This window comes from Acanthisitta chloris, unplaced genomic scaffold (assembly GCF_000695815.1).
Source record: "Acanthisitta chloris isolate BGI_N310 unplaced genomic scaffold, ASM69581v1 scaffold1262, whole genome shotgun sequence".
Taxonomy (NCBI): domain Eukaryota; kingdom Metazoa; phylum Chordata; class Aves; order Passeriformes; family Acanthisittidae; genus Acanthisitta; species Acanthisitta chloris.
Window position 1 is genome coordinate 1 of NW_008659671.1, and position 25,854 is coordinate 25,854.

Below are 25,854 nucleotides of genomic sequence, written 5' to 3' on the forward strand. Positions count from 1 at the left end.
TTTTTTTTGCTATATTGAACTAATTTGAGACTGTGGAACAGCTAATCATTTCCTGCCCTCCTCTTTTCCTGGGGTATACTATCTTTGTCTGGCATTGCTGGATATGTGAGCAGAAAAGGAAAATATGGTTAAAGTGACTGAAGTATTTGGGAGGTTGGTAGGCATGTTAATTTGATATCTTCTCCTATATTTCTAAATGTCTTTCTTGTTTCTATTTTTAGTGATTCAGTTAAGGAACCAATAACCTACATGGAGAATGCCATGTATTGTGGCATCCTGAATGTGTTACAAGGATAGCTTTTCATATGCTCCTTTCAGCAAGTAGTTTCACCTTTCAATGAAGCTGTGCTTGAATGTCAGATTGTGTGTAAAAGGGCCTTTAGCCCTGATCAATCAATAGTTTGGTGGTGCGAGCCTTATAAGGCTGTTAGTGCACTGTCTCCAATGGACAAATTCTTTTGTCACATGCTCCATTTAGCAGGAGATCATTTTGCAATGTGCAGTGAGCAATTTTACTTTTCAAATTGAATTGGGAATACTTCAGGTGTCTGGGGAAAAAACAGTATTTACTTTTATACTTCTTTTTTCATTTCTGTTTCGTAAAGAATGAGGGTGAATTTAATGGCAAGAAAAACCTTTACTGGAACCAAAATTGGAGTTTTAGCACAAGTTTCACAATAAAAAAAATAGTTTCTAGTACTTGGAAGAACTACTTTTGAATGGCTGTATCATATGCTCTCATCGGTTACTTAGTAGTGAGTCAGCCATAGGTGGTGTCCTGCACCCTACTGGAACATCATACAAACCCAGTGTTTCAACACATGCCTATTATTATCTTTACTGAATTGCTCATGTGGTAAAAAAATGGACACAGCTGCAGAGGAAGATATATGAAACAGTAGCTCGGTGTAGCTTAAAATCCTATACCAGAAAAAAAAGCATATGGATTCATGCTTCTATGAGTAATAATAATGTGCTGTAACCTGTCTTACATTAGAAACCTCACATTATGAGAGTTACTTGTGGGTTTAACAATGACTGTAGAGATAAACAGTATGTGAATAATAATGTATAAGATAGTGCTTAATAATTTGCTATAAAATCCAGAAGTCTTGGGCAGTACAACAGATCTGGCATTTCCAATTCTTTATTTTATAACCGAGAAGATGATACAGTATTTTTTTGCTGCAGTTTTACTACCTGGTATCTGCCTTGAATGCTTTTGACAGGAAAGGGGAAGAAAGACATTTGGGTATAAAATGACAAGTGCAGAACTGCCACAGATGGATAAGCATTTTTTTGGGTTGTTGTTGGCTTGTTTTGCCATCTATTGCATTTTAGTGGCAATTTTGAGACATTACTTTGTAGTTATTTAAACCTAAGAGCATCCATACAAGTCAAGCCAAAGATCCATGCCACCCTGTATCATGTTTGCACAAGTGGTAACCTGCTCAACTGTAGTGAAGGATGAAGAATAAGTTTTTAGTGATGCACCCCTGGAATACTTATCTAGTCTTCTAAAACTTGTTCTTACAAAGTTCCTGGGTGATTAGCAGTGTTATTACAATTAAAACTCTGTAAGGATTTCACCTCCATAACTTGCCCACTTCCCAGTAGAGTTAACTTGCCCAAGAGCATTGTATCTGCACACACAATGAGTAGAAATTCCATGGCAATAGCTTACTTGGGTTAAGAACCAACTCCTCTTGCTTGTATGAAAGCAACTTATTATTAACTTATTTCGTACCTCACACACTGCTTATGAAATAGGGACACTTCTTAACTTATTTCGTACCTCACACACTGCACTAGACACTGAACAATAAGTACCCATTTATTAGTTCCTCACAACCTTATAGACCTATATTGTCCCCCAGTGCCTCTTTTGTAGATGAAGACTTCTTTAAACAAAAGCTATTCCATAACACTGTTCATCCTTGTCCTCCTCAGGATGAGAAAGTACATGCTGTATTCAAGAAAGCAGCTGATATGGATATATACAATGCTTTAATCAAAAACCTTCTGCGTTTTATTCCTTTCCAAACAGTTCCAAACATTGTTTACTTCTTAGCTTCTGCCACACAAAAGTTGATACATTGGTTGAAATTTCTGTTACTACTCAGTACTACTACTATCTCGTTGCAAAGCAGTAATGGTGAAGCCACTGACCATTATGTGTGAAATAAGGATTGTGCTTGGCAAGCACAATTTAAACATACTCTTTTCTCAAATCATTCCTGATAGGTGATGAACATTTACTCTAATATGAATCTAGTAGAGTAAATAGTTTTTAACTTTTATGGTTCTGAATACCACAGTTGCCCCTTTACTCCTTTTCTTTACTCATCTCTTAATCTTTTGCTAGGAAGTGGGAGAGTTAGTGTTATTACTACTTCAGGGACATTAAAAGACTTACAATACCTACTGGAGAGCAGCTATTGGACTAGCACATTTTAAGGCCTCAAATCTATATGTGGGGGATACTTTTAGAAGCTACAAAATTACTCTTCTGATTTTAATGTGAGTTTTCTTTGACATAGAGCACTTCACATAACCTCCCTTTTCTTTCCTCTGTACATTCTGTTCTATTATGAAAAAGTCCATTTCTAACATTAAAATGGCCTTTCCACCCAAATTTCTGTTGCGGTTACAAGGTCAATATTCTTAGTTATGACTAGCTGTCTCCAGTTTTTGTTAGACTCAGTATTCTAGTCCATCTTCTGACCTCAGTTATATTATTGAAATCCAAATTGGTGTCAGCAGGAGTATTGATGTTAATATTTATACAGGAGTTTTTTCATAGAACCTGGATTTTCTCTTCCACATAAGTGAATGATCTCCTGTTGAATTATAGGTCTATAACTTTGTAAAGCTTATCTTCTGGCTTGGTTCCTATACATACTCTTCTCAGTTTTCAGCAGTCTCATGGAGACTTTGCTACACATTTGATATTGATGACATTTGGAAAGGCAAAAAAAAGTCAAAGTTATTCAGTTCTGTAGTTGAGTAATCTGTATTGTAAAATCTTAAGGCAGATGGATTAAAAAAGACTCAGACCACCATTACATGCACCTAAGGCTTTTAGATTATAATAAGCCCTTGATTTAAAGTCTAGGTGTTCTTTGTGAAGCTGAAGCTGGGATACCAACATTTGTAGCACTTTCTTTCTCATGCATTTTTATCTCTACTTCCTTTTTCTATTTTGCCAGTTAGATAAATCTAAATCACCTTTGTCCTGACCATATTAACTGCTGATTTTATAGAAATAATTTTTTTTCAGGGTTTTGTCTGTGTTTTTGTAATAGAGTAGGTAGAAAAGGGAAAATTGCCTATGAATTGCTAGACATGAAGATTACTCTCATTGATTTTTCTTTGCTGAAGACAAGGATTTTTTACAGAAAAATATATAGAATGCTCTTATACTTCCATACAGGAATAAACAGTGGGTGATTGGGAATTTTACTACTTGAGTGATAGGCCCATTCTTCATTTTCTGAAAATCATCTGGAATATTTCTGAGGAAGCCACTCAGTTGTACTTAGAACAGATATATCAACCAGATGAACTGCATCTTCTGCTCACAAACTGCTATGTGCCCATTTTTTTTCTACTTACTGTTATTTTGTTTTGCTAGTGTGACATGGGATGTCTTTAATTCTCATAGCTCTTTTCTCCTTAGAATGAGTGTACCAAAGATGTAAAATACTGTGGGACATATCACCTCCACAATACAAAAATATGGATTAAGGTTTTCAATAGGAAACCTAGTAATGTTGATCCTAATTACAAAAAGATTTTTTCTTTTTCATGAATCTCACATGTATATGAACACAATTTTGCAGTTTTCTAATTCAAGTTTTTAGTCTAGAACAAACTGCATGCAGTAAAGTATATGACATCCTGAGGTAGAAAATAGTGATTCATTCTAGAACAAACTGCATGCAGTGAAGTGTGTGACATCCTGAGGTAGAAAATAGTGATTCCTATTAATGTTGTCGCTATGATCATGTATACAACTGGAGAGAAATAGAATTGACCTAAATCTGCTATTTCTGGAACCAATTAAAGATTCCCACTATGATCATATATACAACTGGAGAGAAATAAAATTGACCTAAATCTACTATTTCTGGAACCAATTAAAGATTCCCATTGAACTGTATTACAAAGTTATTTCCAGACTGAAAAAGTATTATAAGCTAACGATTCCTATTCTTACTTTTTTAACACAGCAGTGGTTAGTTGCTATAAAGATAAGAATGATCCTTAGAGTTAGTTTCTTGTCATTCCAGACCCATTATAACACCAGGGAAAAAAACTCTGCTTTTAATCTCAAGTGGTTTAATACTAGAAAATAATACTTTCTAAACCAATAATAACTTATGGAAGAATCATACTCCTTATATTATACTGCTTATTTTTCAATTGTGCATGCTATCTGCACCAATGTGCACCTACCCATTTTCTGAAATCTATTGCTGAATATATAGCATTATGCAATGCTATACACACTTCTAAAATTTTTACAAAGAAATGCATTTTCTACTACACATTCTATTTCAAGAAAAAGGCTCGAGTGCCCCCAAACCTTACAGATTTATACAATTTCATCAGCTAATTTGCTTGATCGGTAGTGCCTCTCTCTTTCTGTCTTCCTTTATCCTATACATTCTTAACATAAGGGAGATTATGGCATATGTACTGAGATATCAGCCATCCAAAATCACTGAAGATTAGGAGTTATCATGGTAATGTCTTACCAGGATATTGTAATTATTTTTTTTAGGAAATACCTCAACTTTTCACTGCCTCTTTGTGCTATATCAAGAGAACTTTCCCAAGCAAAGGAAGAGTCTTCTAATGAAGACCTCCTTTCATATGAAGGAATATTGTCTTGGCCTACACTACCTTAAATGTGTTGGCAAATGACTGGTTGGAAACAGTTGAAGATGCAGGCTCTGAAATGCAATGCTACCTCTTCTGTACTCTTTGTGCTAAGAAAACTTTACCAAGCAAAGGAAGAGTCTTCTAATGAAGACCTCCTTTCATATGAAGGAATATTGTCTTGGCCTACACTACCTTAAATGTGTTGGCAAATGACTGGTTGGAAACAGTTGAAGATGCAGGCTCTGAAATGCAATGCTACCTCTTCTGTACTTACTTACACTACTGCCTTACTCTGTACAAGACAGAGTTAAGAAAACTTTACCAAGCAAAGGAAGAGTCTTCTAATGAAGACCTCCTTTCATATGAAGGAATATTGTCTTGGCCTACACTACCTTAAATGTGTTGGCAAATGACTGGTTGGAAACAGTTGAAGATGCAGGCTCTGAAATGCAATGCTACCTCTTCTGTACTTACTTACACTACTGCCTTACTCTGTACAAGACAGAGTTCTTCAGCCCTGATGTGGTAAAGCTATGATCACACAAATCACATCCCTAGTGAAAATGCACCATTCTCTTTCAGCCACTCATGTTCTGATTGAAAAAACAAGACAGTAATTTTGAGTGGTTGAATAGCTGACAAACACACTTTTGAAAAGCCTGAGTGATTTGCATGTTTTTGTGTGAACTGTCTTATCGACCCTTTCAGAAGAATTCTAATCCTGGTCCAAGAGATCCAGCATTAAATTGTAAGAGTAGATAATCACAGCCCTTTGTTTACTTATTCCTTCTTTTTATCATCTCCTAGGTGTAATAAGAACAGCTTTGCCAAATATGGACAGAGAAGTGAAAGAACAATATCAAGTTCTAATCCAAGCCAAGGACATGGGAGGACAGCTGGGAGGACTAGCTGGTACTACCACTGTAAACATTACTCTCACGGATGTCAACGACAACCCACCCAGATTTCCTAAGAGTATGTAGTATTTCAAAGCACTAATTTTCAAACAAGCATGACTCAAGGTATTAATTTGAAAAATCCTTTAGATAATGAACTGAGATCCTGAAAAAAGAACAGTGTATGATGACAAAAAATATACTGTTGCCTTTCTAAAATAATACAAAGCTCAGTTTGAAAGTGTGAGTTGAATGTCTAAGAGGAAATATATCATCATTCCACAGGATCAGCCTGAGCCTGAGTTCATTTCATTTACACTATAAAAATTATTTGGGAAATGCTATTTTGTCAAGGAAAACTGGATGAACTCCATCAAATGACAAAAGGTTATAACCTGAGCCTTGCAGGTACCAAAGACAGAGCTAGCTCATGCTAAGCATTGTTGTTATGATATTCAGAAACAGATTTTTATGTGTCTTGGCCCAGAAGATTGAACACACAGCCTCAAAATAGTGATCATCCACTGATAATTTATTATGCTTCACATCAATTAGTTTAAATGAAGCTTTTCAGATGTATGCTAATATAAAGAGTTTTGTAGTCCGTGTATGAGTATGAGGATTGCCATTCACTTCTCCTAATAAATTTACTGAAGTTGTGTGTATTCCATACCTTTGAAATTCAGAAAGTCAACAAGCATAAACCTTGATAACTATATCAAAATAATTAGCTGCTAAAAGTCGTTAGTAAGAAAATTTATATTAGAGTATTTGTATGAGTCTGCAGTAAGGTCATGGCAGGTTTTTACTTTGTATCTCTTTTCTTGCACATGAATTGTAATCCCACTATATATATTATAAATGCTCCATAGGGACAAAGCCACATCTGAAACTGTGAAGTTTTCTCTCATATAAAAATTACTCTTCTGCTTTTCCTCAGTCTGAAAATGTATGGTGTTTCTGCGGGCATGTAAAAATGACCATGTTAAGAGAAGGATCCATCTGGTCCTTCTGTCTTCTACACTCACGTCTAGAGTGTATGCATAAGAACCAGCCAAGCAATACTCTATAGCCATTCCTCAGTTTCCAGTTATTTTTAGTCCTGATGGTGTCTTTGCATTTAACAAACCTCAATGTATTTTTCTCACAGCAAGTTGCTCTGTTGCCTTGAAACTTATGTAAAATTTTGAAGTCCACATCTTATGTCTGTGAGGTACAGAGATTAATCATATATCGCTCAACAAACAGCTTCCCCTCATTTGTCTTGAATCCATCCTTACATACCTGCATGTTGACCTCTTCAAAGAATTCAGAAGGCATTGCAAAATGTGAGATTTATTTAGAAAAGTTGTGTTGATTTCTTTTTTTTTTTTTTCAGTATGGGATATTCTCTCTGTGTCCATTAATCCTGCTCCTTCTGTTTTGCCTTTGCATATCAGTCATATTCACCCTTAGCTCCTCCAGACTCCCTGGAAATCTTTTGGGAAAAAAAAAATCAGTGTTATATTAGTACCTCCAAGCCTTCTTGTGCCACAGTGGTTTGAAGCAAAATATTGCACATCATAATAGTTCACTTATTTCATCCTTCAGGCTCTTGGCACTGTAGCAGCTAATCCCAATGATTTGTTATTGTTGTGTCCATTTGTTCCACAACTGCTTCTATAGCTAATTTAACCTTCTCATGAGTCCCCCATAAAAAATGGTTCCAGGATAGAAAAACTCCTGTTATTCTATGCTAAAAGCAAAGAAAAAAAAGTACTAAGTTTACATCTGTGATCCTATCTTCTCTGATCACTTGTTCTATATCTCAATTTTTGATTGACGTCACACAGTTTCTCTCAGGCTTTTATTTCCAGATGTCTTAAAAGACAATTATTATTAGCTTGTTTGCAGAGATTTATCCAAACTCGTTTTTTTTCTTTATTATTGTTTTATAGATAAAGCAGATTTTATGGTTCTTTGTATTGTACTCCCTGAGACACAACTTCATTTTTTTGAAAGATGTGTTCTTGCTTTTATTAGCTATGTTGTTTACCCTTACAGATTTGCTTTTTAATGGATGTGTGCATTTGCTGTGGGTCTTCAAAATGGTATCCCTAGGTAGCATCCACACCACCCACAGTGATTTAACAGCTTCAGTTATCCCATTCAGATTTTCTATAGCAATATCCCTCAGTTTTATTTATTTCCACTTTTTTATTATTATTATCATTATATTTTATTTAACTGATTGCAACCATCTTGTAATTTTGGCTTTTATTGCTTCAGCACAGATATTGCATTTAAACTAATTATGGTTGCTGTAAAATTTAGAAGAACGAGAGAACTTTTCCTGGCTAGCTAATGTTAATACTGTTCTCTTCTTTAAGTCTTACTTGACAGAGCTTCTTTTAACATCATTGTTCCTCCACTGATAAGGTCTTCTGTGCCTTTTACTCCTTGATACTCTTCTGCCTGACTGATTTTCTTTTTTCCAACAGATATTGAACATGCTTATTATGCTTATATTCTTGTTTAGCATTAGGCATTAAAGCTACCTATATTAGTTCCCATTTTAACCCTTGTCTTTATACGGTAGCTTTCTTTCTCCTCTTTTCTGGTCCCTAGTTTGATTCTGTGTGGCCTGCAATTTCCAAATTTCCTACTGGACTACTATCACCTTTCATAGCATTCTCCAGTGAAGAATGCAGAATTCTGGTCACTGCACCCTTTATCTGAACCATGTGCATTTTTTTGAATTGTGTGGATTCTAACACTTGCAAATTCTACTGAATTTTTCAGCTAAATATCACAATGGTCTTAAAAAGTTTTCAAACTTTCTGAAGCTTGTTATTCTTATGACCAACATGAATTTTTCATCTTTTCTGTGGGCACCACTTCTTCAGCACGTGTCTCTACTTTCCAGTACTGTGAATCCCTTCTCCTTACCACTTTTTCTCTGCCAGCCATTTGAAGCTTTTTGTCTTCCTCTCCTGTACATGGTGAGACAATTTCAGGCTGTGATTCTATGAACGCCCTTCAGCTTTCACTTGTCAGCCTTAGTTTCAATTGTAAGACCTCTGTCCAATCTTTATTTTGTCAGAGCTCACATGGTGCCTCTTTTTGTTTCACTATATGCTGTCAAAACACTTGTGACATGCTCCAAATCTGATCAACAAGGAGATCATCCCAGGTGACCCTTTTGTACCGACATTCCCTCTGTCCTCATCCTCAGTGCTTGTTAAACTGCTCACCACTGCAGTCTGCTCCTTCCTTTCAGCTGGAACCCCTGCTACTGGAAGGGTACAACAAGTGCAAGAGGAAGTAATGTAACTGTCTGGAGACCAAAAAATCTCAGTACATTGGCAAGATACTTGGGCCCAGTGCTCTTTCCCATTCTGGCTTTCAGTTGTATATTTTATTTTATTTGCTGTTAGGGGGCCTTAGTAATTTTCTATTTTATTGCCTTCATCTACTATGGTGTTGCAAAAATATGCAAGCTTCACAAGTCAGACAGTTTTCGTGACATGGAGAAATCATGGAATATATCATCCACTTTGAAGAAGATAGCCTTAAGGTCTCATTTAATGCATGAACTGCAGTAATGACATCTTTGCCCAATTGTTGCTATGAAGGAGCAAAAAAAAACACACAAGGGACAAAGCTTGTCCTGTGCTTTTCATACTAATAAGGTTGAAAACCTTTTCTTTCTATTGTATCAGATGTCACAAAAGATGAATTACACCAGTGACTCTCAACAAAGCAGAAGAGAATAATATTGGAGGTTCATGTTTATATTGAAAATAACAAATACTTAACATGGATTACAAGCTAAAATGTCAGTGTGGAGACTCCAGCGTATTAGAACAAGCTTAGTCAAGACTTTTTGTTCTCTAGATGAGTAACAGGCAACAATCCTGATCAATGAGGATTTACTTAGCCAGTCTCGTTTGGTTAAGCAATAGGTGAGATTATGTGTATTGTGCATGAAATTTACAGAGGCAAAAGGCTAATTACAGCTAAACAAAAAGAACTGACAGAGCAAAAGTGAAGTATAAATTTTATTTCTAATGTATCAACTATATTTTTCAGTATTGCTCCTTGAAAATGTTGCAATGATTCAGAATAACTACCTGCCATGAAATGGAGTTTGTCATTTGCTTGGCTATCATAGCTAAAAGGATACTTGTGCAGAATTTTAGTTTATGTGAAAAACAAGCCTTTAAAATCTGTCTGCATAGGTGCCAAGTTCAGGCTTGGCAAGACCTGATGATCCCTCAGTGTTGCTGGGAGTTGAGACCTCCACTATCCCATTACTCATCATTGGTCAACAAAGCCAGGAGGTGCAGAGTGAAAAAAAGGACTGAAGATCCTTTAACAAAAACTACTCCAGGGTAAATATTTTTACATCGCACAATCAGGACCTCAGTTTTCCAAAAGACTTATACCAAAGAAGCCAAGCTATAGATTACCTTATCAAATAAGACAATATTAAATTTCACAGGAAAAAAAGTTTAATTTTATTTTCTGAACTCAGTTAAGCTGAAAAAAGTTTTCACAGCAGAAGTAGGAGAACATATATTATTAATACTTGGAAGAAGCTACATTGATAAATAATACATTACAGGCTTGCAAAAAAAATGTATCACAGAACACCTTCATCTCATCAAGGGTCCTTTAAGGAGACCGTCAGGTTTGGGTAGGTTATCAGCATCCAGTGATGAAAAACCACTGACTATCCTGCGAAAAAAGTTTTCACAGCAGAAGTAGGAGAACATATATTATTAATACTTGGAAGAAGCTACATTGATAAATAATACATTACAGGCTTGCAAAAAAAATGTATCACAGAACACCTTCATCTCATCAAGGGTCCTTTAAGGAGACCGTCAGGTTTGGGTAGGTTATCAGCATCCAGTGATGAAAAACCACTGACTATCCTGCCCTGCTGAACTTTTGAACATATTCAGCAGGGAACTCCCACCTTGCATGTCTCATAATGAGGAGTGTAACAAAGGGGAAAGCTCTAAACATTATATATTTCTGTCAGAGATGTTTGACCTGCAGGTATCTATTGGCCCACATTTCAGAAAACTGAGACACTTCAGAAAACTGATATTTTCCCTATAACTAGTAAGAAAAAATGGATCAGAATTATTTTATTAGTAGAAATTCATTTCCAGAAGTGTTTTCTCTCTTGTCTGACTCTCATTACTGCACTGACTTTCTGCATTGCTCTGCATGTTTCATTGTTAAAGATAAACTTTTTAGTAAATATTAAAATAAATATTTCTTACTAAAATTTGATTCTTGCCAAAACCATAAAAAAATGTAAGTCAAAAACTGAAAGGAAAAGTACTTTTCACAGAATCTCAGAATCCCAGAATCAGCCAGGTTGGAAGGGACCATAGTGGGTCATCTGGTTCAACCTCCCTGCTCAAGCAGGGTTATCCTAGAGCACATGACACAAGATTGCATCCAGACAGTTCTTGATTATCTCCAGTGAGGGAGAATCCATGACCTCTCTGGGCAATCTCTTCCAGTGTGCAGTGGTTTGCACAGAAAATAAGTTCTCTCTCATATTCATGTGGAACTTCCTATGGTTAAGTTTCTGCCTGTTACCTCTTGTTTTATTGGTTTGCACCACTGAAAAATATCTGGGTCCATATTCTTGGCACCGTCCCTTTAGATACTTATATACATTAAAGAGGTCTTTTCTCAGTAGTCTCTTCTTGAGACTGAACAGGCCCAGTTCCCTCAGCCTTTCCTCATGAGTGAGGTGCTCCAGTCCTCTAATCATCTTTTCCTATCATAACAATGAGGTTCAAGCATTGGAATTAAAATTTGGTATAAAATGGCATTGCCTTTGAACAGAGAAGAGTGAACAAAAGCTACTTATTGGTAGGTGTGCATCCTGGTCTGGAAGGGAACTGATGGCCTTTCTTTCTCAACTACTTATGAATATGGTAGCTGGTTAAGTGAAAAGATATTTCATCACATCATTCCTGGAAGCTAATGGGCTAAATTTTAACACATCAAGCATTGGACCAGTCTGAGCTAGCTGATAGGACAGCTGTGGCTTTTTTCCAGTTCTTAAAATAAGCCTCAAGAAAGGATGGATGGGTTATATTTACTTCAACATTTAAATGACAAAGACTGTATAATTAGTTGGTATAAATTATGCTTTATGGAATCAAACCAATTAAGTGAAGTGGTTGATTCATATTTTGTAATGTTATTGTGCTTCAGTTTTCCTGTCTCTTTCTTTTGTTCACTGAAGACAGAGTGACTGTGAAAGCAATTTAGAGAAATAAACTCTTATATGCTGAGCAATAAAAGCACATGTGAAGCATTTTAGTCAAAGGAATAGTATGTCTTTTTATTTTAATATGACATAAATATGCTTTTAGAGAGTAAGACCTTGACATAGAAGAAATACAATTGAATTTTAAAATGTATACATTTTTTATTCTGATATTAGCAAATAAAAAAACATTCTCAAGTGTCTTATGAAGCCAGCAATAAGTTTGGTTTATTTTTAAGGTGTGTATTTTTAAGGTGACACTCCCTGCATTTGCTTTTTTATTATTCAAAGAACTATTTGGCTAAAGCTATCTTTTATCACATCATTTCCAGCTCACAGAAGTCAGTTTTGTGAGAGAATGATTAAAAGCTCCTTTTAATAGAAGAGAAATTCATTAAGCTTTGAACCCAGTACTTGAATTTTGTCTATCTGTGCATGTCTTGCCTTTAAAAACATATCACTGATAGTCAGAAACCGTTATCTCAGGGCTCTTTTGCAAGCACATTTAAAATGTTCAGATGGCTGTAGAGCAATGCTTAGACATCACAAGGGCCAGTTTTTTGCTGTCATTGATGTTTCCAGAAGCATCCCAGTGAAATCCATCAAGATGGTTTGCATAAAAGAGCATGGCAACTTTCCAGAAATGATAACACGCTTAGAAACAGAAATGCATCTATTCATCTTTGTGGTAATGACACCTTAAATAAAGCAAGGTTGAAGGATCATTCCTAGGACATTGCACATCAGTCACCTGTCCATACTGTAGGAGTTTGCAGCTAATTGGATTTGTGTTTCAAGAATGGCCAGCATAATGCATTCCACATAATGTATTAAATCCTCCACTGGAGACAGCAGAGGAAATAACTATCTTAAAGAAAAATCCCCACAAAATGGGGAATTCAGAAACCAGAAAAAAAATTTTGTTTGATGCAATTTCAAGAATTTCAGTGCAAACAAGAAAGATCTTTATAAATGAGAGCTAGCCCTTTATTCGCTTAGTTATGTAACCTTTGCATGTCCCTTGAATTATCTGTTCTCTGGATGATCTATTATATAGATATATTAAATATTAGGAATCAAATTTGCATAGTATTACCCTTTAGATTGCATCCATTTTCAATGATTATTTATTGGTTCATAGCTTATTTTAATAGGTTTACTTTCAAGTACTAAAATCTGTAGAAATATTCCAAAAGAAAGGAGAATCAAGTGCTGAACTTGGAATAGCCTGCCTATACATACCTATGCATACACACTTTTAAAATTTTTTTTTTAAATTTTTTATTTATGTAGTCTTGGAAGCATAGTACATCATGGAAATTGCATACACAATATTTATCATAGATTTTACTACATAAAAGCTGGTCAGTATTGTTTATTCAGTAAACTAAAGGTGGCTGATTACACTCAAGTGGCTTTGAATAAGTGTAGGTCAGATTTTATTGCAAAATTGAGTTCAGAAGCAGAGGTTCTGAAGAGGTCTTCTGATCCACATGGGATAGAAAGAAAAATCTTTTAAACCATTGCTTTGAATGTGTGGCCTATAAGAGAGAAGTTCCTCAGATAATGGAATCTACTTTTAAAGATTTCAGAAGGATGCAACACAGATCCACCCAGTAGTATGTTAGATGTTTACAGAAAAGGGCTGTGTGATTAAGAAATTATTCTGTTCACTAATCTAAAAAATTTATATTATGAAAGCAGAGGTTTTGACTTTAAGAGATGAAGGTTTATTTCCTCTTCACTTGGACAATTTGCTATGAAACTTATTCGGGATTAAGGTTCAGAGCTCCAATCTGACTAATTAAGCATTGTAACAATTCTGCACCAGTTTCTGGGAAGTTATTCTACCCCCTGTAATTTAGATGTGGAAGTATATCTTCTCTTGGTGTTCCTGTTGTGCTTTGTATACAGCACTTGCATCTTCATTGGCTCTTAGAATGCAAATGAATCCATCTTTCATTGATTAAAGAATTTTCCTAGCAGACAGTATGCCCTAATTCAGTTGCAGCAACTAATTACTTATTTTATACCAACTGGGACATACTTGCACAGGGCAGGTATACAGATTCACTGCAGACTAGCCTGCAGGCAGAGATTAGTTGGGAGACCAAGCCAGAGCTTGATTTGAATCAGAGAAGGAAGGAAGGTCAAATCCTAGTCTTCTCCATCTTTGGAAATTTTCTAATGACTATGCCTTAAGACATAAAGGGAAAAAAATCACCAGCTTGGTTTTGTAAACTAAGCTTACATTTTTTAATGTCAGAAAATCTTAAACAAGTATGATTTTCATTTACCTGTGAGTTTTGGGTAAACTAAAATTGCATTTTGGAGTTGAACATATACTTTAACCAACCATTTCAAATGGTAATGAATGACAAATGCAAAGACTCCAGAAATGGGCCCATCCAATTGCAAGACAATCAGGAAAACAGCAGCCATGCAGAGGTCATTATAATTTTGGATTGTAATTCCTCTGACTCACTTAACTACAGCTCTAACATCATCAAAACTGTAGTCAAATCAGTATGTGAATAAATACTTGCTGACCAGTATTTGCACAGTGTTCTTACAGGAATCAGAGGAGGACTAAGGGTAACTCCTCTTTATTCCATATTCCTTCCAAGTCTCACACCTGTGTACTATTTGCATTTCTGTCTCCCCTGTCTCACCCTACCTTAGCCTTCCTCCTCACCCTGTCTATCCTTACATTCAACATGCACCCTTGTCTCCCCTTTCATATGAGACACAAATTTATCCTCAATCTCATAACTTCAGTTAATCCTTCTACCCCACAAATGGATTTCTTTCCTCCCCAATAATAACAGTGTTAGAAGAATTTATACTTTGTTGGGTCACTCCCAGCTCTGAGTTTGCTATACTGCAATCATGAGTCTTCACCGTCCCCCAGATAAGCTCTTTACATTTCTGTCTTACTTGGTTTGACCACTACTCTGTCACACATCTCAGTGACCCTTGCCTGACATTTCTGTTTCACCCTCCTGAGTTAGCTACACTTTTGACAGCTAGTCATAAAAAAGCTTCTGTCCCTTTTTTTTCCCTGAATCACCACATAATCAGTGCAATTATAGACATTTTTACATAGACTAAAAGAAGGTATAAAATGGCTCATTATATTTTGCTTTTCAAAGCAACATAAGGACATGAGAGTGTCAGGGAAAGTTTCTGGAGATTTAAATCATCAGTACTGTTAGTATTAGAACAGTCACTGGGCACAGTTTTGACCAACAGCAAGTAAATCTTTCTCAGAGAAATTCAGGACATTTGGAGAAATTAGTACAGATCAAGAACTATTTTCTGCAGTCACTTTCCATGAAGTTGACCTATTTTGGTGTGGTTAAAAGAACTTAATAACATGGAAATAGGCCATGCTATACTGGCTGGCTTCTGGGCCACAGAGCATAGCTGGTACATCAAATTTCTTTGTACACTAGTAACTTATCTGAGCCTATGCTTTGTAATCCAGGCCATGCAGCCTGCTTTGGGTCACAGCACCCAGCAGTTAAGTAGGATTCTGTCACTATATGTGTGTGTGCAGCAAAAAGGAGTTAACGTGAAATTTAACATATATAAAAAACTCTATTTACACTTCTGCCAACCTTCTCTTACTTTTTTCTTATTTCTTTCCACATCAGAATTCTTCATGCACTTTTACTAAGAACTGATTTGCCCCAAAGGTAGATGCAGTCTTAGTAAAAGCTCCCTAGAAACTTCTTTTCTTTTTTGGTAACTGTCACTGTTGCATAATTTTGATCATAAAGCTTCTTGAAGAGTGAAATATTTTATTCAGACTGAACAATGACATGAATCCCAACTAAAGCATAATATTTGGAAGAAAACTGAAATAAACCAGACGGAGAAATACTCAATTACCATAGACTCTCAAACCACTAATTGTTTAGTAAATTTTATGGCTGCTACACCTTTTTTTTTTTTAAAAAAAACTCTCTCAAGAATGCATAAAACTACCAATGGCAATCCAAGGACTGTTTGGAGTACTGATTGACTGAAAAATAAAATCTGTTTAAACCTCTAAACTGAGAGAGTCTGAACCCTTAGCTGCAAAGCAGAGCATGAAAACAAATACAGCCATTTCTCAATATCACTCCATAACCAATGAAAAATAGAGGTAATTTCTCACTAGGTAAAATATAATGCTCTGATTGCACTGTAAGCAATGGTTCAAGAAATGCTAATGAACACAATAGTGGTGAGAAGTTAAATGTTATCTATTGGTCATAAAATTTTGTTGTTTGTCTGTACTTAGCCAATTCATTTCCCTCCAGCTTTAAGTGGTAATTGATCATTAATAGAAAGATTTATAGGTAAATTATTTTTAAACACATCATTATCATCATAGTAGATTATTATCGTTAATAATTGTATATTACATCTGCTACCTTCTATAGAGAAGGTGTAAACAAATACGGTTCATAGAAATTCAACAACCTTTGGCAGGAATCATGACATTCATTCCACCCTGATGTGTTTTCTGTGGGGAGTGGTGAAGAAATTATTCATTCAAAACACAGAGTATTTAGATCGGATGCATGAAATTATCCAAAGTAACCTTGGGATGGCTTAAAAGCACCATGCATCTCCGCCTACTCTGATATTGAAAAGTAGCTAGGGCTACAGATTTAACAGCATGGGGTTGCCTTGCAATGCTTTGAGAATTGGTTGCAAAGTGACTCACTGACTGCAGTGTCACTTGCTGCGTCACTATCAATTTTGGCAACATCTGCCTTTTTCCCTTAGGCCTTCCATCCAAGTAAAAAAATCAGCATATCCTTTCTGCTTCTAACCATGGTGGGTTTGCTTTCTGAAAATTTACAGGCTACAGGGCAACATAAAGTGAAACAGACCATATGTAATTATCTAATTATAATCACAGTAGTTTAGCCTCATGATTTCCAAAAATACCTGACAACATCAGTTGTATTCAGATTTTCAGGAGTGTTCCATTCCTTGTAAAAGCGTTAAATGGGATGCCCAAATGCTTTTAACAATCCAAATGTTCCTACTAAGAGCAATAGAAGCTGAGCTGCAGATACCAAGCAGTTTGAAATTGTCTTCTCTGAGTCCAAAATATATCCTTAGTTGAATTTTTGCACAAGGAAAACTATAAAAATAACAGAAATATTCCAGAGGACTTCTTTCAAGTATTCTCTTGAGTTCATGACAATTACTTTATTCTCAGTGGCTTTCATGGAAAATGTATTGGTTTTGTAAATGTGATTGCCAATGCTCTCGAGAGAAGGATTTATAATTAAGCACTCACTACTTTTGCATTTCATTGCAAAAGGAGCAGCATTTGTATACAGAACTCACCTTTAAAGCCTTACGTTGGAAGACAATCATCACTTCCTTAAGCTGATCATAATTCCTGTAAAGTATAAGAGACTACAAATGAAAAATGCTCAGTTGCCATCCTATTGTATCACTATTTTCTTATCTATATCACACATTAATTCACATGTATTTTAAGGAAACTGTATACAGCAAGCCAAAACTTAAAACAAAGTACAGTAAACTATTATGAAGTTGTACTTTATCATTAAATGTAGTAATTTTCTCAGCCTATGTCAACTTGGTGAAGAAAAGTAGTATGTAGTTTAGGGAAAAACATTTGCATGAAACGTACACAATGAGTATGTGAAAATCAAAGCTTCACAAGGATTTTTTGAATAATAAGGATGATGACCATGCTTTGTTTAGGTGATTTTAGGCATGCAACTCAAGATTGACTTGAAGGACTAAAGATAGGGACCTAATTTCCTTAGTCAATGGAGAGAAAAATGACTCTTCCAATACAGATGATTTGGAGCACGTGGCTTAGATCCTAAAGTAAATGGTTTGACCATATACTTTAGAGTGAATGAATTGTAGTTAAATTATGTTATTATATTTTGTGCCAGTGTAATAAAGAAAATATGAAAAGGCTCCCACAAGATATGTAAGAAGCAGGGATGTTAAGCAGAGCATTACAAATTCCATGTCCCATCCTTGACAATATACTTTTTATCATGTTAACGTTTCACATATATTGTGCAATTTAAATTTTATAGAGGGAATAAGTGTATTGATTTACTTCATGGTGACGGCGTGATCACCAGAATATTACCAATAGACCAACCTGATAAATGCCAATTACATGCTGCCTGGGATTCTGAAAAAGGAAAGACATTTTCTCCTGAAAACTTTTTTCTGTCCATAAGGTATGCTACACCTTGATAATTCTTTATAACCACTATATAACTTACATAAAAAAAGCATTCAAGCTTTTAGACTTTACACCTCTCCTCCCCAAAAAATTCTCTCCCATTGTATTTGCATTTTTTTTTCTTTGATAATAATTTTTTAATCAGTAGACTGGATATTAGCAGAACAGTTCTTTATTGATCAAGATACATAATGAAGCTGATTATGTGGATTTTCCACATAAGTCCTCAAAGATACAGGAAGCATGCTGTCTAACACATAAATGCATTGACAAGGTCAGACTTTTCATTGAATGGAGAAGTCCTAATGGTGGGGTCTTTCCTATACAGTAGTAGCAGCATGATTACAGCAGTTTCTCAGTAACTTGATTTGTTCTCTTCAGCCTGTCAGAGTTCAGCTCCATATTGTCTAGAAGAAACCTTTAATTATAAACATGAGAAAATTGTAGAAATGAGCATTTTATCCCCTCCCTTATTAAAATTGTGCTACCATACAAAGAAAATCTAAGATCTTCAAAGAAGAGTATTATTCTTGCCGTGGTATTAGAACACACACATCTGAGTGTCCATGGCTCCAAATAACTGCTTCTAGAATTATTTCTATATTATGTTGTTAAACAGAGTATTCTGTGTTGTATTTGCTACAACCTGCACACTTTGTAGTCAGAAGAGGTGGGTTTGAATATCTTGAGCTATGAAAATGAACTGATATTTTCCATTTCCTGAACCCTTGCTCCAACAAGAGGGGTATTAATCTCTGTGGAATTAATCTCTGACATGCAGTGGGGAGATTTATTTTCAGAAAGCTGTATGACAACAGTTTATCAGTAGCAGAAAAACCAGCAAATGGTTAAACTGAAATTTTTCAGTATACAAAAATTACATGAGTATGATGAACATCATTTTCCCTTTAGGGAAGGAAGAAAGTGGACAGCCTCAAAAACTTGGTCTGCTAGCTCACCTCAGGGGCTGATAGAGTCCTGGCTCCACAACTGCCAGCCCTGGGAAGGGTTCATCATGTTGATTGTCCTAAATTTATGCAGGATCAAATGCAAAAGGGATTTTGCTTCTGCTCATTTCCTCTTAAAGAACTGGGGACCCCTGCACATCTAGGATCTCTGCAGTCTTGGGAGACATAGCTTTTCCTAGGTGTGGACTTTGGAATCCACAACAGAGAACCAGGACTTTATAAGCATGATTATGTCTAACAGGGCCATAAATCCTAACTTGGAGCAGTGGGTTAGAGGCTGGAAAAAGCCTTGCCATAGCTGAAGTTTTACAAGCCTATCCCAGGTCACGTATGACCTGCATCAGAGCACATGGTGATGAATACTGGCCTTTCTCTTCTCTATACAAGTTCCCAGCCCTTCATAGGGCACAGAGACAGCTAGGAGAGGCATGAGGACATCTCACTGCTGTGCTAAATCACATCTCTCCAGTTTTTGGAGCATGTACATCAGATGCCCCGAAGTATTAGGCTGATTAGGTGTAGCTGATGTAGCAAGTTTAGTATATTGAGTATCTGCTTGCACTGGAAGCTAGTATGCATTTAGCTTAAGTCCTTAGATGCTAACCTGGTTTATTTCTTAATGGTTACTTTGCTGATGAGAAGCAATGATGGTTTTCATTTCTTATTCTTAGCATAATTGAAAATCTTTTTGGTAAATGATGGTGTACCCATAAACTGCAAGTATGGAGAAACAAAAACAATATCTCTTTGCAAGTAAAAATCAAACCCCAGAACAACTTTTGAGCCGTAAAAACTCAAACTAATCTAATCATGTCAAACAAACTGTAAATGCGTGCTGTGTTTCAGTCAATATGACTGATTACCTGTCACTCGGCTCTGATTTCTTCCTGCTGTGCCCCTTGGAACCATCTTTGTTTTAGAAACTAAGAGGCAGCATGTGTAAATTGTTAGCTCACCTCCACCTCAGTTTTATGAACGCTTTTGTGGCTAAGTTATTAGCCCTGTCAGTTACTTCAGCATAAAAGCATCATAACTCATTTATTTTTATCATCCTTATTGATGCTGGTCAACCTGAAATGAAAAATCTTGACCAGGCAATATTCATTGCTACCATCTTTCCTATATGTGAAAACATTTTCATTTGTATGCAATATATGTGACGTCAGTCATTTCAATCAGTTAAAAAGGGAGCTAGCTGCAGAGTCCAGTTTCATACTGCAGTATGAGGGAAGTAAGGGTTAGAGGAGAAAACTTAGAAAACACATTTAAAAGAGGTTTTTGCAAGCAGAAGAAAGATTTCTGTTGGCAGAGAAGTCACATGAGACAAAATTTGACAGAACTGTTGGAGCAGCGTAACCAGCTGCTGCATAAGTTTGTGTGAGATGCTTCTTCCATCATTCCTGGAAGCTGCAGAGAACGAGGCTTTCAGGACCTTTGGGAGTAAAAGACTATTACTCAGGCCTGTTTCAATATACCTCTATAGCAAATGGAGGTAGTAGTGTATACAGGCAAAATGGACAATAAAAACTGAATAATGCTAAACTGTCACAGCAAGTCGACAGCAAGAAATAATGTCTACTGGAAATAGAAAAATAAAAATCTACAAAACTATCTTTCTGTCACATTTCATGTACAGCATATATTGATCATTTCAAATGTCCTCTGTAAAAAGGCTATTTGGGGGGGGAGGGAAGGGGAGGACATTTTCATGCTGTGCATTATATTCTATTGAAGGTATTCCCTGAGCTGGCAACAATATGCATTCTTTGTTTTCATTTATTTTATTCTGAAAGTGTGTTGCCACAGTAGCACCATTAACAGCTTCTATATGCTGTGAAGTTAATATTACAGGAGGACAATGGCAGTGTAATTACAGGCTACATCTTCAGAAATCTGACTCTTGCAGAGTTGAAGATTGCTTCAGAGTTTCAAATTAATCTGGACGACCCTATCTTTATTGCTGTTGAATTTCTGGAAGTGATGAAATGCCAAGTCATTGAAAGTAACTGATAAAAGCCTAAACAATCTGAAATGAGTAATGTAATCTTTCTTTGACTTCATCTAAGTCCCATATGCTTTACAGTCAGGTACAATATTTTATAGACAAATTTATATTTTAGTGAATCTGAGTGCCCTTCAGATCCCTAAGAATAGATCAACTATACAAAGATGGAAAAATCCATTATCATATGCTCTTACATTTCACAGTCAACAAAACTGTGGCTGTAAACAGCAAACACTGCAACAGTGATTTCTGTCATCCAGTATAAGTGGCCATAAAAGACCTGGACATCAGGAATAGAATTATGCTATGGAAACTTAATATAAGATTCAAGGCCTTTTGGGTCTCTTTTCTTCTACCTCTACTGCATAAGTTGCATAACAGAGACCCAGTAATACACATATATACAAGTGACATTAAATAATAGGAGGATTTGTGATTGTCTCTTGCATACCATGTCAAAATTTTATTCTTTACTCTTTTCCTCACCTGGAAATATTGTAAAGCTAAAAAAGCTGACACAGCATGCATTGTAAGAAGAAAACGACAGGGAACAGTACCTGATGTTTAATTCAGTGCCTGGATGTGAAAGTCATCTATCCTGTTGTTACATGATATACAACTTCTCAGAGCCTCATTTTGCAATGTGTGACTGAATGATGCTGGGTGGAAATCTCTGAGACATCCCCCAAACATACCTCCCACTAGTCACAGTTCCCTGTCCTGCTAGTCTATTGAAAAAGAGGTGTAAACTTCCTCCTATGTGTTCATATGTAGAGGAACTGAGCAGGCCATTGCTGATATTTTCTCTTTGAGAGCTGTGGGAAATTGACCCAGGAAAATGAATTGACAGGACTAACTTTGTTCAGAGCCAGGATGAAGTGAATCAAACATCCTGGGCTCCATCAGTTGCTAGAAGTTTTGAGAGCAAAGGCTGGTGTGTGGAAGTAAGCACTGCCTGCCCACTGGAAATATTGGTCATGGTGGTATTCACTGGCAGTTGTGTGAAGTAACAACTCCAGCAAGAGGTGCAGCTAAACAGGGAAGACAGGGACTTTGGGAGCAGTGAAGTAAGTCAAGGCACCATGTTGTAAACCCAGGCCTGCTGCTACTGCTGTCATTAACATCACAGCTCCCTCAAAGTACTCTGGACATTTTCTTTTATCTCTTTGAACTGTTACATCTAGTGTTTTTCCAACATAGCTGCTTCCCTGAGTGAAACCATTTTCTCCTCACATATCTGCAGTAATGCTTATTTTAAACGTGTAATTTTTTGTGGTTTGTTTTTATTTTTTATTACCAGTTGTAGTAAATAATCTGAAAATAAAACTGTACAAAGCTAAAAATTGTTTTGCTCTGAAATTTTAGTCAGAGCACCCTCTCGTGGCTCATGTGTAAACAATAATCTTTATATATTCCCCCCACAAGGAGTAGTTCATATATTTATAATACCACATTTTAAAGAAACAGGTGGAAATCCTTTTTCCACTGAATTTTTATTTTTAGCTACTATGAAATGCATAGATATATTTTCTCCAAAAAAAAAATCAGGAGGAAAATGTTTATAAACATGCACTGTCTGTAAGTACAATTTATTCCAAAAGAAAGCCACCCATATATGCAAAATTAACATTAGAAGTATAGATAGGCATCTCAAGAAATAGAGATGTTCAGGTCTTTACAGCTGCACTGGACAAAATCTAGAAACTAGGAGAAATCAATGGGTACAATTTTTCTAACCCTTTGTTGTTTTCATCTCCTAATTTTAATTGGATTGTTTAAGTCTTCTAATTTTGCACAGGCTCAATGCTTTTAGTTAGGCTACCTGTGTGAATTGTGAAGAAATCCCAAGAATGGCTGTCTACCACTTTGTTACAGGTATCTTCCACTTAAAAGTACCCGAGTCCTCTCACGTTGGTTCTGCTATTGGACGAATCAGAGCTGTGGACCCTGATTTTGGGAAAAATGCAGAAATTGAATACAACATAGTTCCAGGAGATGGAGGAAACTTGTTTGACATCACAACAGATGAGAACACCCAGGAAGGAGTCATTAAACTGAAAAAGGTATGTACAAGAATTAAATGTTGTGCAATTTTGCCTTATAAGTAATACACAGTAGCTTGTATCTCTATTAGAATATGTGGCCTGATCTTTGTCTTAAAAGACATGGGAGCTTGGTGTTTCATTTCATATACAATCAGATATGACTTCTCATAAATATTGTAATGGCAAAGAAATAATTTTTATATCTGTCTAGAAAGTATAGTTTCTCTTTTATGGAAAGTTATCCACCTAAATCCATACAAAAAATGTTTTAGTTCAGAACATGGAATGAAAAAGCTTAATTTATATTTGAGATAATATATTCCATTTTGATTCATATTTTGACAATTTTGAATTTGTGTTTGTTATTTTGATAATGAAGCTGTTGTACAGCACTGTGGTGAACAGAGTTTTTATTCGGGGTAGAGGAGGCCCAAATGGTTGCAAATTGCCATGTCCCACTTCCATTCTCATAACAGTGTCCTAAATACCTGGTTATTGGACACTCATGCTAGGGAACACACTGCATCTCAGCTGTTGATGCTGGTTTAGTCTACTATAATAAGTTCAATATTACTAAATTTATGAATTCCAAAGATTAAAAGGATGTGTGTAATTTGGAATTTAGTGATTAAAGCACTGGGTAGGAGAGATCAGGTAGTGTCATGCTTGTAGTTGTGAATTTTGTAAAATAAACACAACTATTAGCTGAACAAAAGGGTCTGGGAAGGAAAGAGTTCTGGACATGTGCATTAAGAAAAGCTTTAGGAAAAACAAAGCTTTAGTTACAATAAAATTTATAATTTAGGTACTTAGATTTCCCCCAGCTCTGATCATGGATCTATATTTGCATTTTATGCATTCTAATAATGGAAGTCCTGGCTTCAGTCTCTTGACCTGGGAAATGATAAATTATCCATGGGTGCATTAAAGGACCAGATTATGTCAAGTCATTAAGTCTTCTGCTGGCTTTAATGACATAAAATGGAAGTTAACATACTCATAGGAAGTAAGTTTTCAATGAGACACAAACTCTTTGCCCTCTTCACAACCCCTCTCCTTTTATGACTAAAAGTTTGAATGTACTGTTTCCTCCTAACATGAATTTGTAGAATTTGTTTCATTTTAAAAAAATTCTGATCACCTTCCTCCCTTTATGCAGATGACTCAAAAATAAGTCCATCTGAAACTATCAGTAATATTTGTTACTGATGAAGAGCATTCACATATGAATTTGCCTGATACAGTTATTTTAGGACCATCACAGGCAAAATGCCTGGCCATTTTGAGACTGCTGTATGGGGAATTACATAATACCTAACTGAAACACTAACTTGAAAGAAAATTGACAGAACCAATTCTATATCCAGATACTTTTTAGTAAGTCATTATATTTCACTGAATCTGTTTAATCTTTTCAGTAACAAGATGTGGTATAATCTGAAAGTTTAGGGCACTTTTACAACAACAAAAAAATTAGTCAATGTTGCCTAATGTATATGATAGATCTCTGTGGCTGAACAGGACAGAAAAAAATATGATCCTAATCCCTTCTGAATCTTCTTCATCATAGTGAGCCTGAGAACAGTGACAGACTGTGAAGATCAGGAAATAGCAGCTTTGTTCTATGCAGAAGTGCAGGAGGAACATAAGCCAAACTATACAGACCCTACACATTGCCTTTCATGAAAGTTTTTCAGCAAATAGATCCCATTCACTAAACTTTAAATAATCCAAGTGTTTTTAAACCGTTTGGAATCATCCAAAATTCATCCCCTAAAGTTCCTTGCTGGATCCTAGGTTATCAGGAAATAGCAGCTTTGTTCTATGCAGAAGTGCAGGAGGAACATAAGCCAAACTATACAGACCCTACACATTGCCTTTCATGAAAGTTTTTCAGCAAATAGATCCCATTCACTAAACTTTAAATAATCCAAGTGTTTTTAAACCGTTTGGAATCATCCAAAATTCATCCCCTAAAGTTCCTTGCTGGATCCTAGGTTAAATGAGCAGAATTCACTAAAGTTCCTTGCTGGATCCTAGGTTAAATGAGCAGTCTGTATTCTTAAAGGTACTATTCACTCAGTTGTCCTTTTATATCCTCTACACTTGTAATAATATAAATGTGTTTTCATGGGTTGCAGTTTTCAGATTTTTGGAAGTCCTGAACATCCTCTACACTTGTAATAATATAAGTGTGTTTTCATGGGTTTCAGTTTTCAGATTTTTGGAAGTCCTGAACATTCACAATTCTGTAGACACCTATTAAAATGCATGCTACTCGTACCGTACAAACCTGCAACACGCTATTCATTTGCCTGCAGAGAAGCAATTTCACATTGTATGGTGTTCAAAACACTGATTTGACCTTGTGGGATTATGCAAATATTTAGGTTAGGTATGCTTTAAGTCCTTCTTTAAATCAAAGCTGGTGAATGAATAGGGCCAGCACTTTCAATTATGAATGATAAATAATAAACAGTCCACTAATACAAAGCTCCATGTGCTTTAAAAATAGGTCTGCACTTT

The 25,854-nt window shown here is 35.9% G+C and overlaps 1 protein-coding gene across 1 annotated transcript in view; it reads left to right on the top strand.

The window, feature by feature from the left end:
* Positions 1-5,694: 5,694 nt before the first annotated feature.
* Positions 5,695-25,854, top strand: part of CDH12 (cadherin 12, type 2 (N-cadherin 2)) — a gene marked incomplete at its 5' end in the record, with an annotated part of 59,917 nt that continues 39,757 nt past the window's right edge. The window contains 2 exons of the mRNA XM_009069461.1: positions 5,695-5,862; positions 23,159-23,346. Of these exons, the coding sequence (XP_009067709.1) occupies positions 5,695-5,862; positions 23,159-23,346 (356 nt within the window). The remainder of the gene's footprint in view (positions 5,863-23,158; positions 23,347-25,854) is intronic.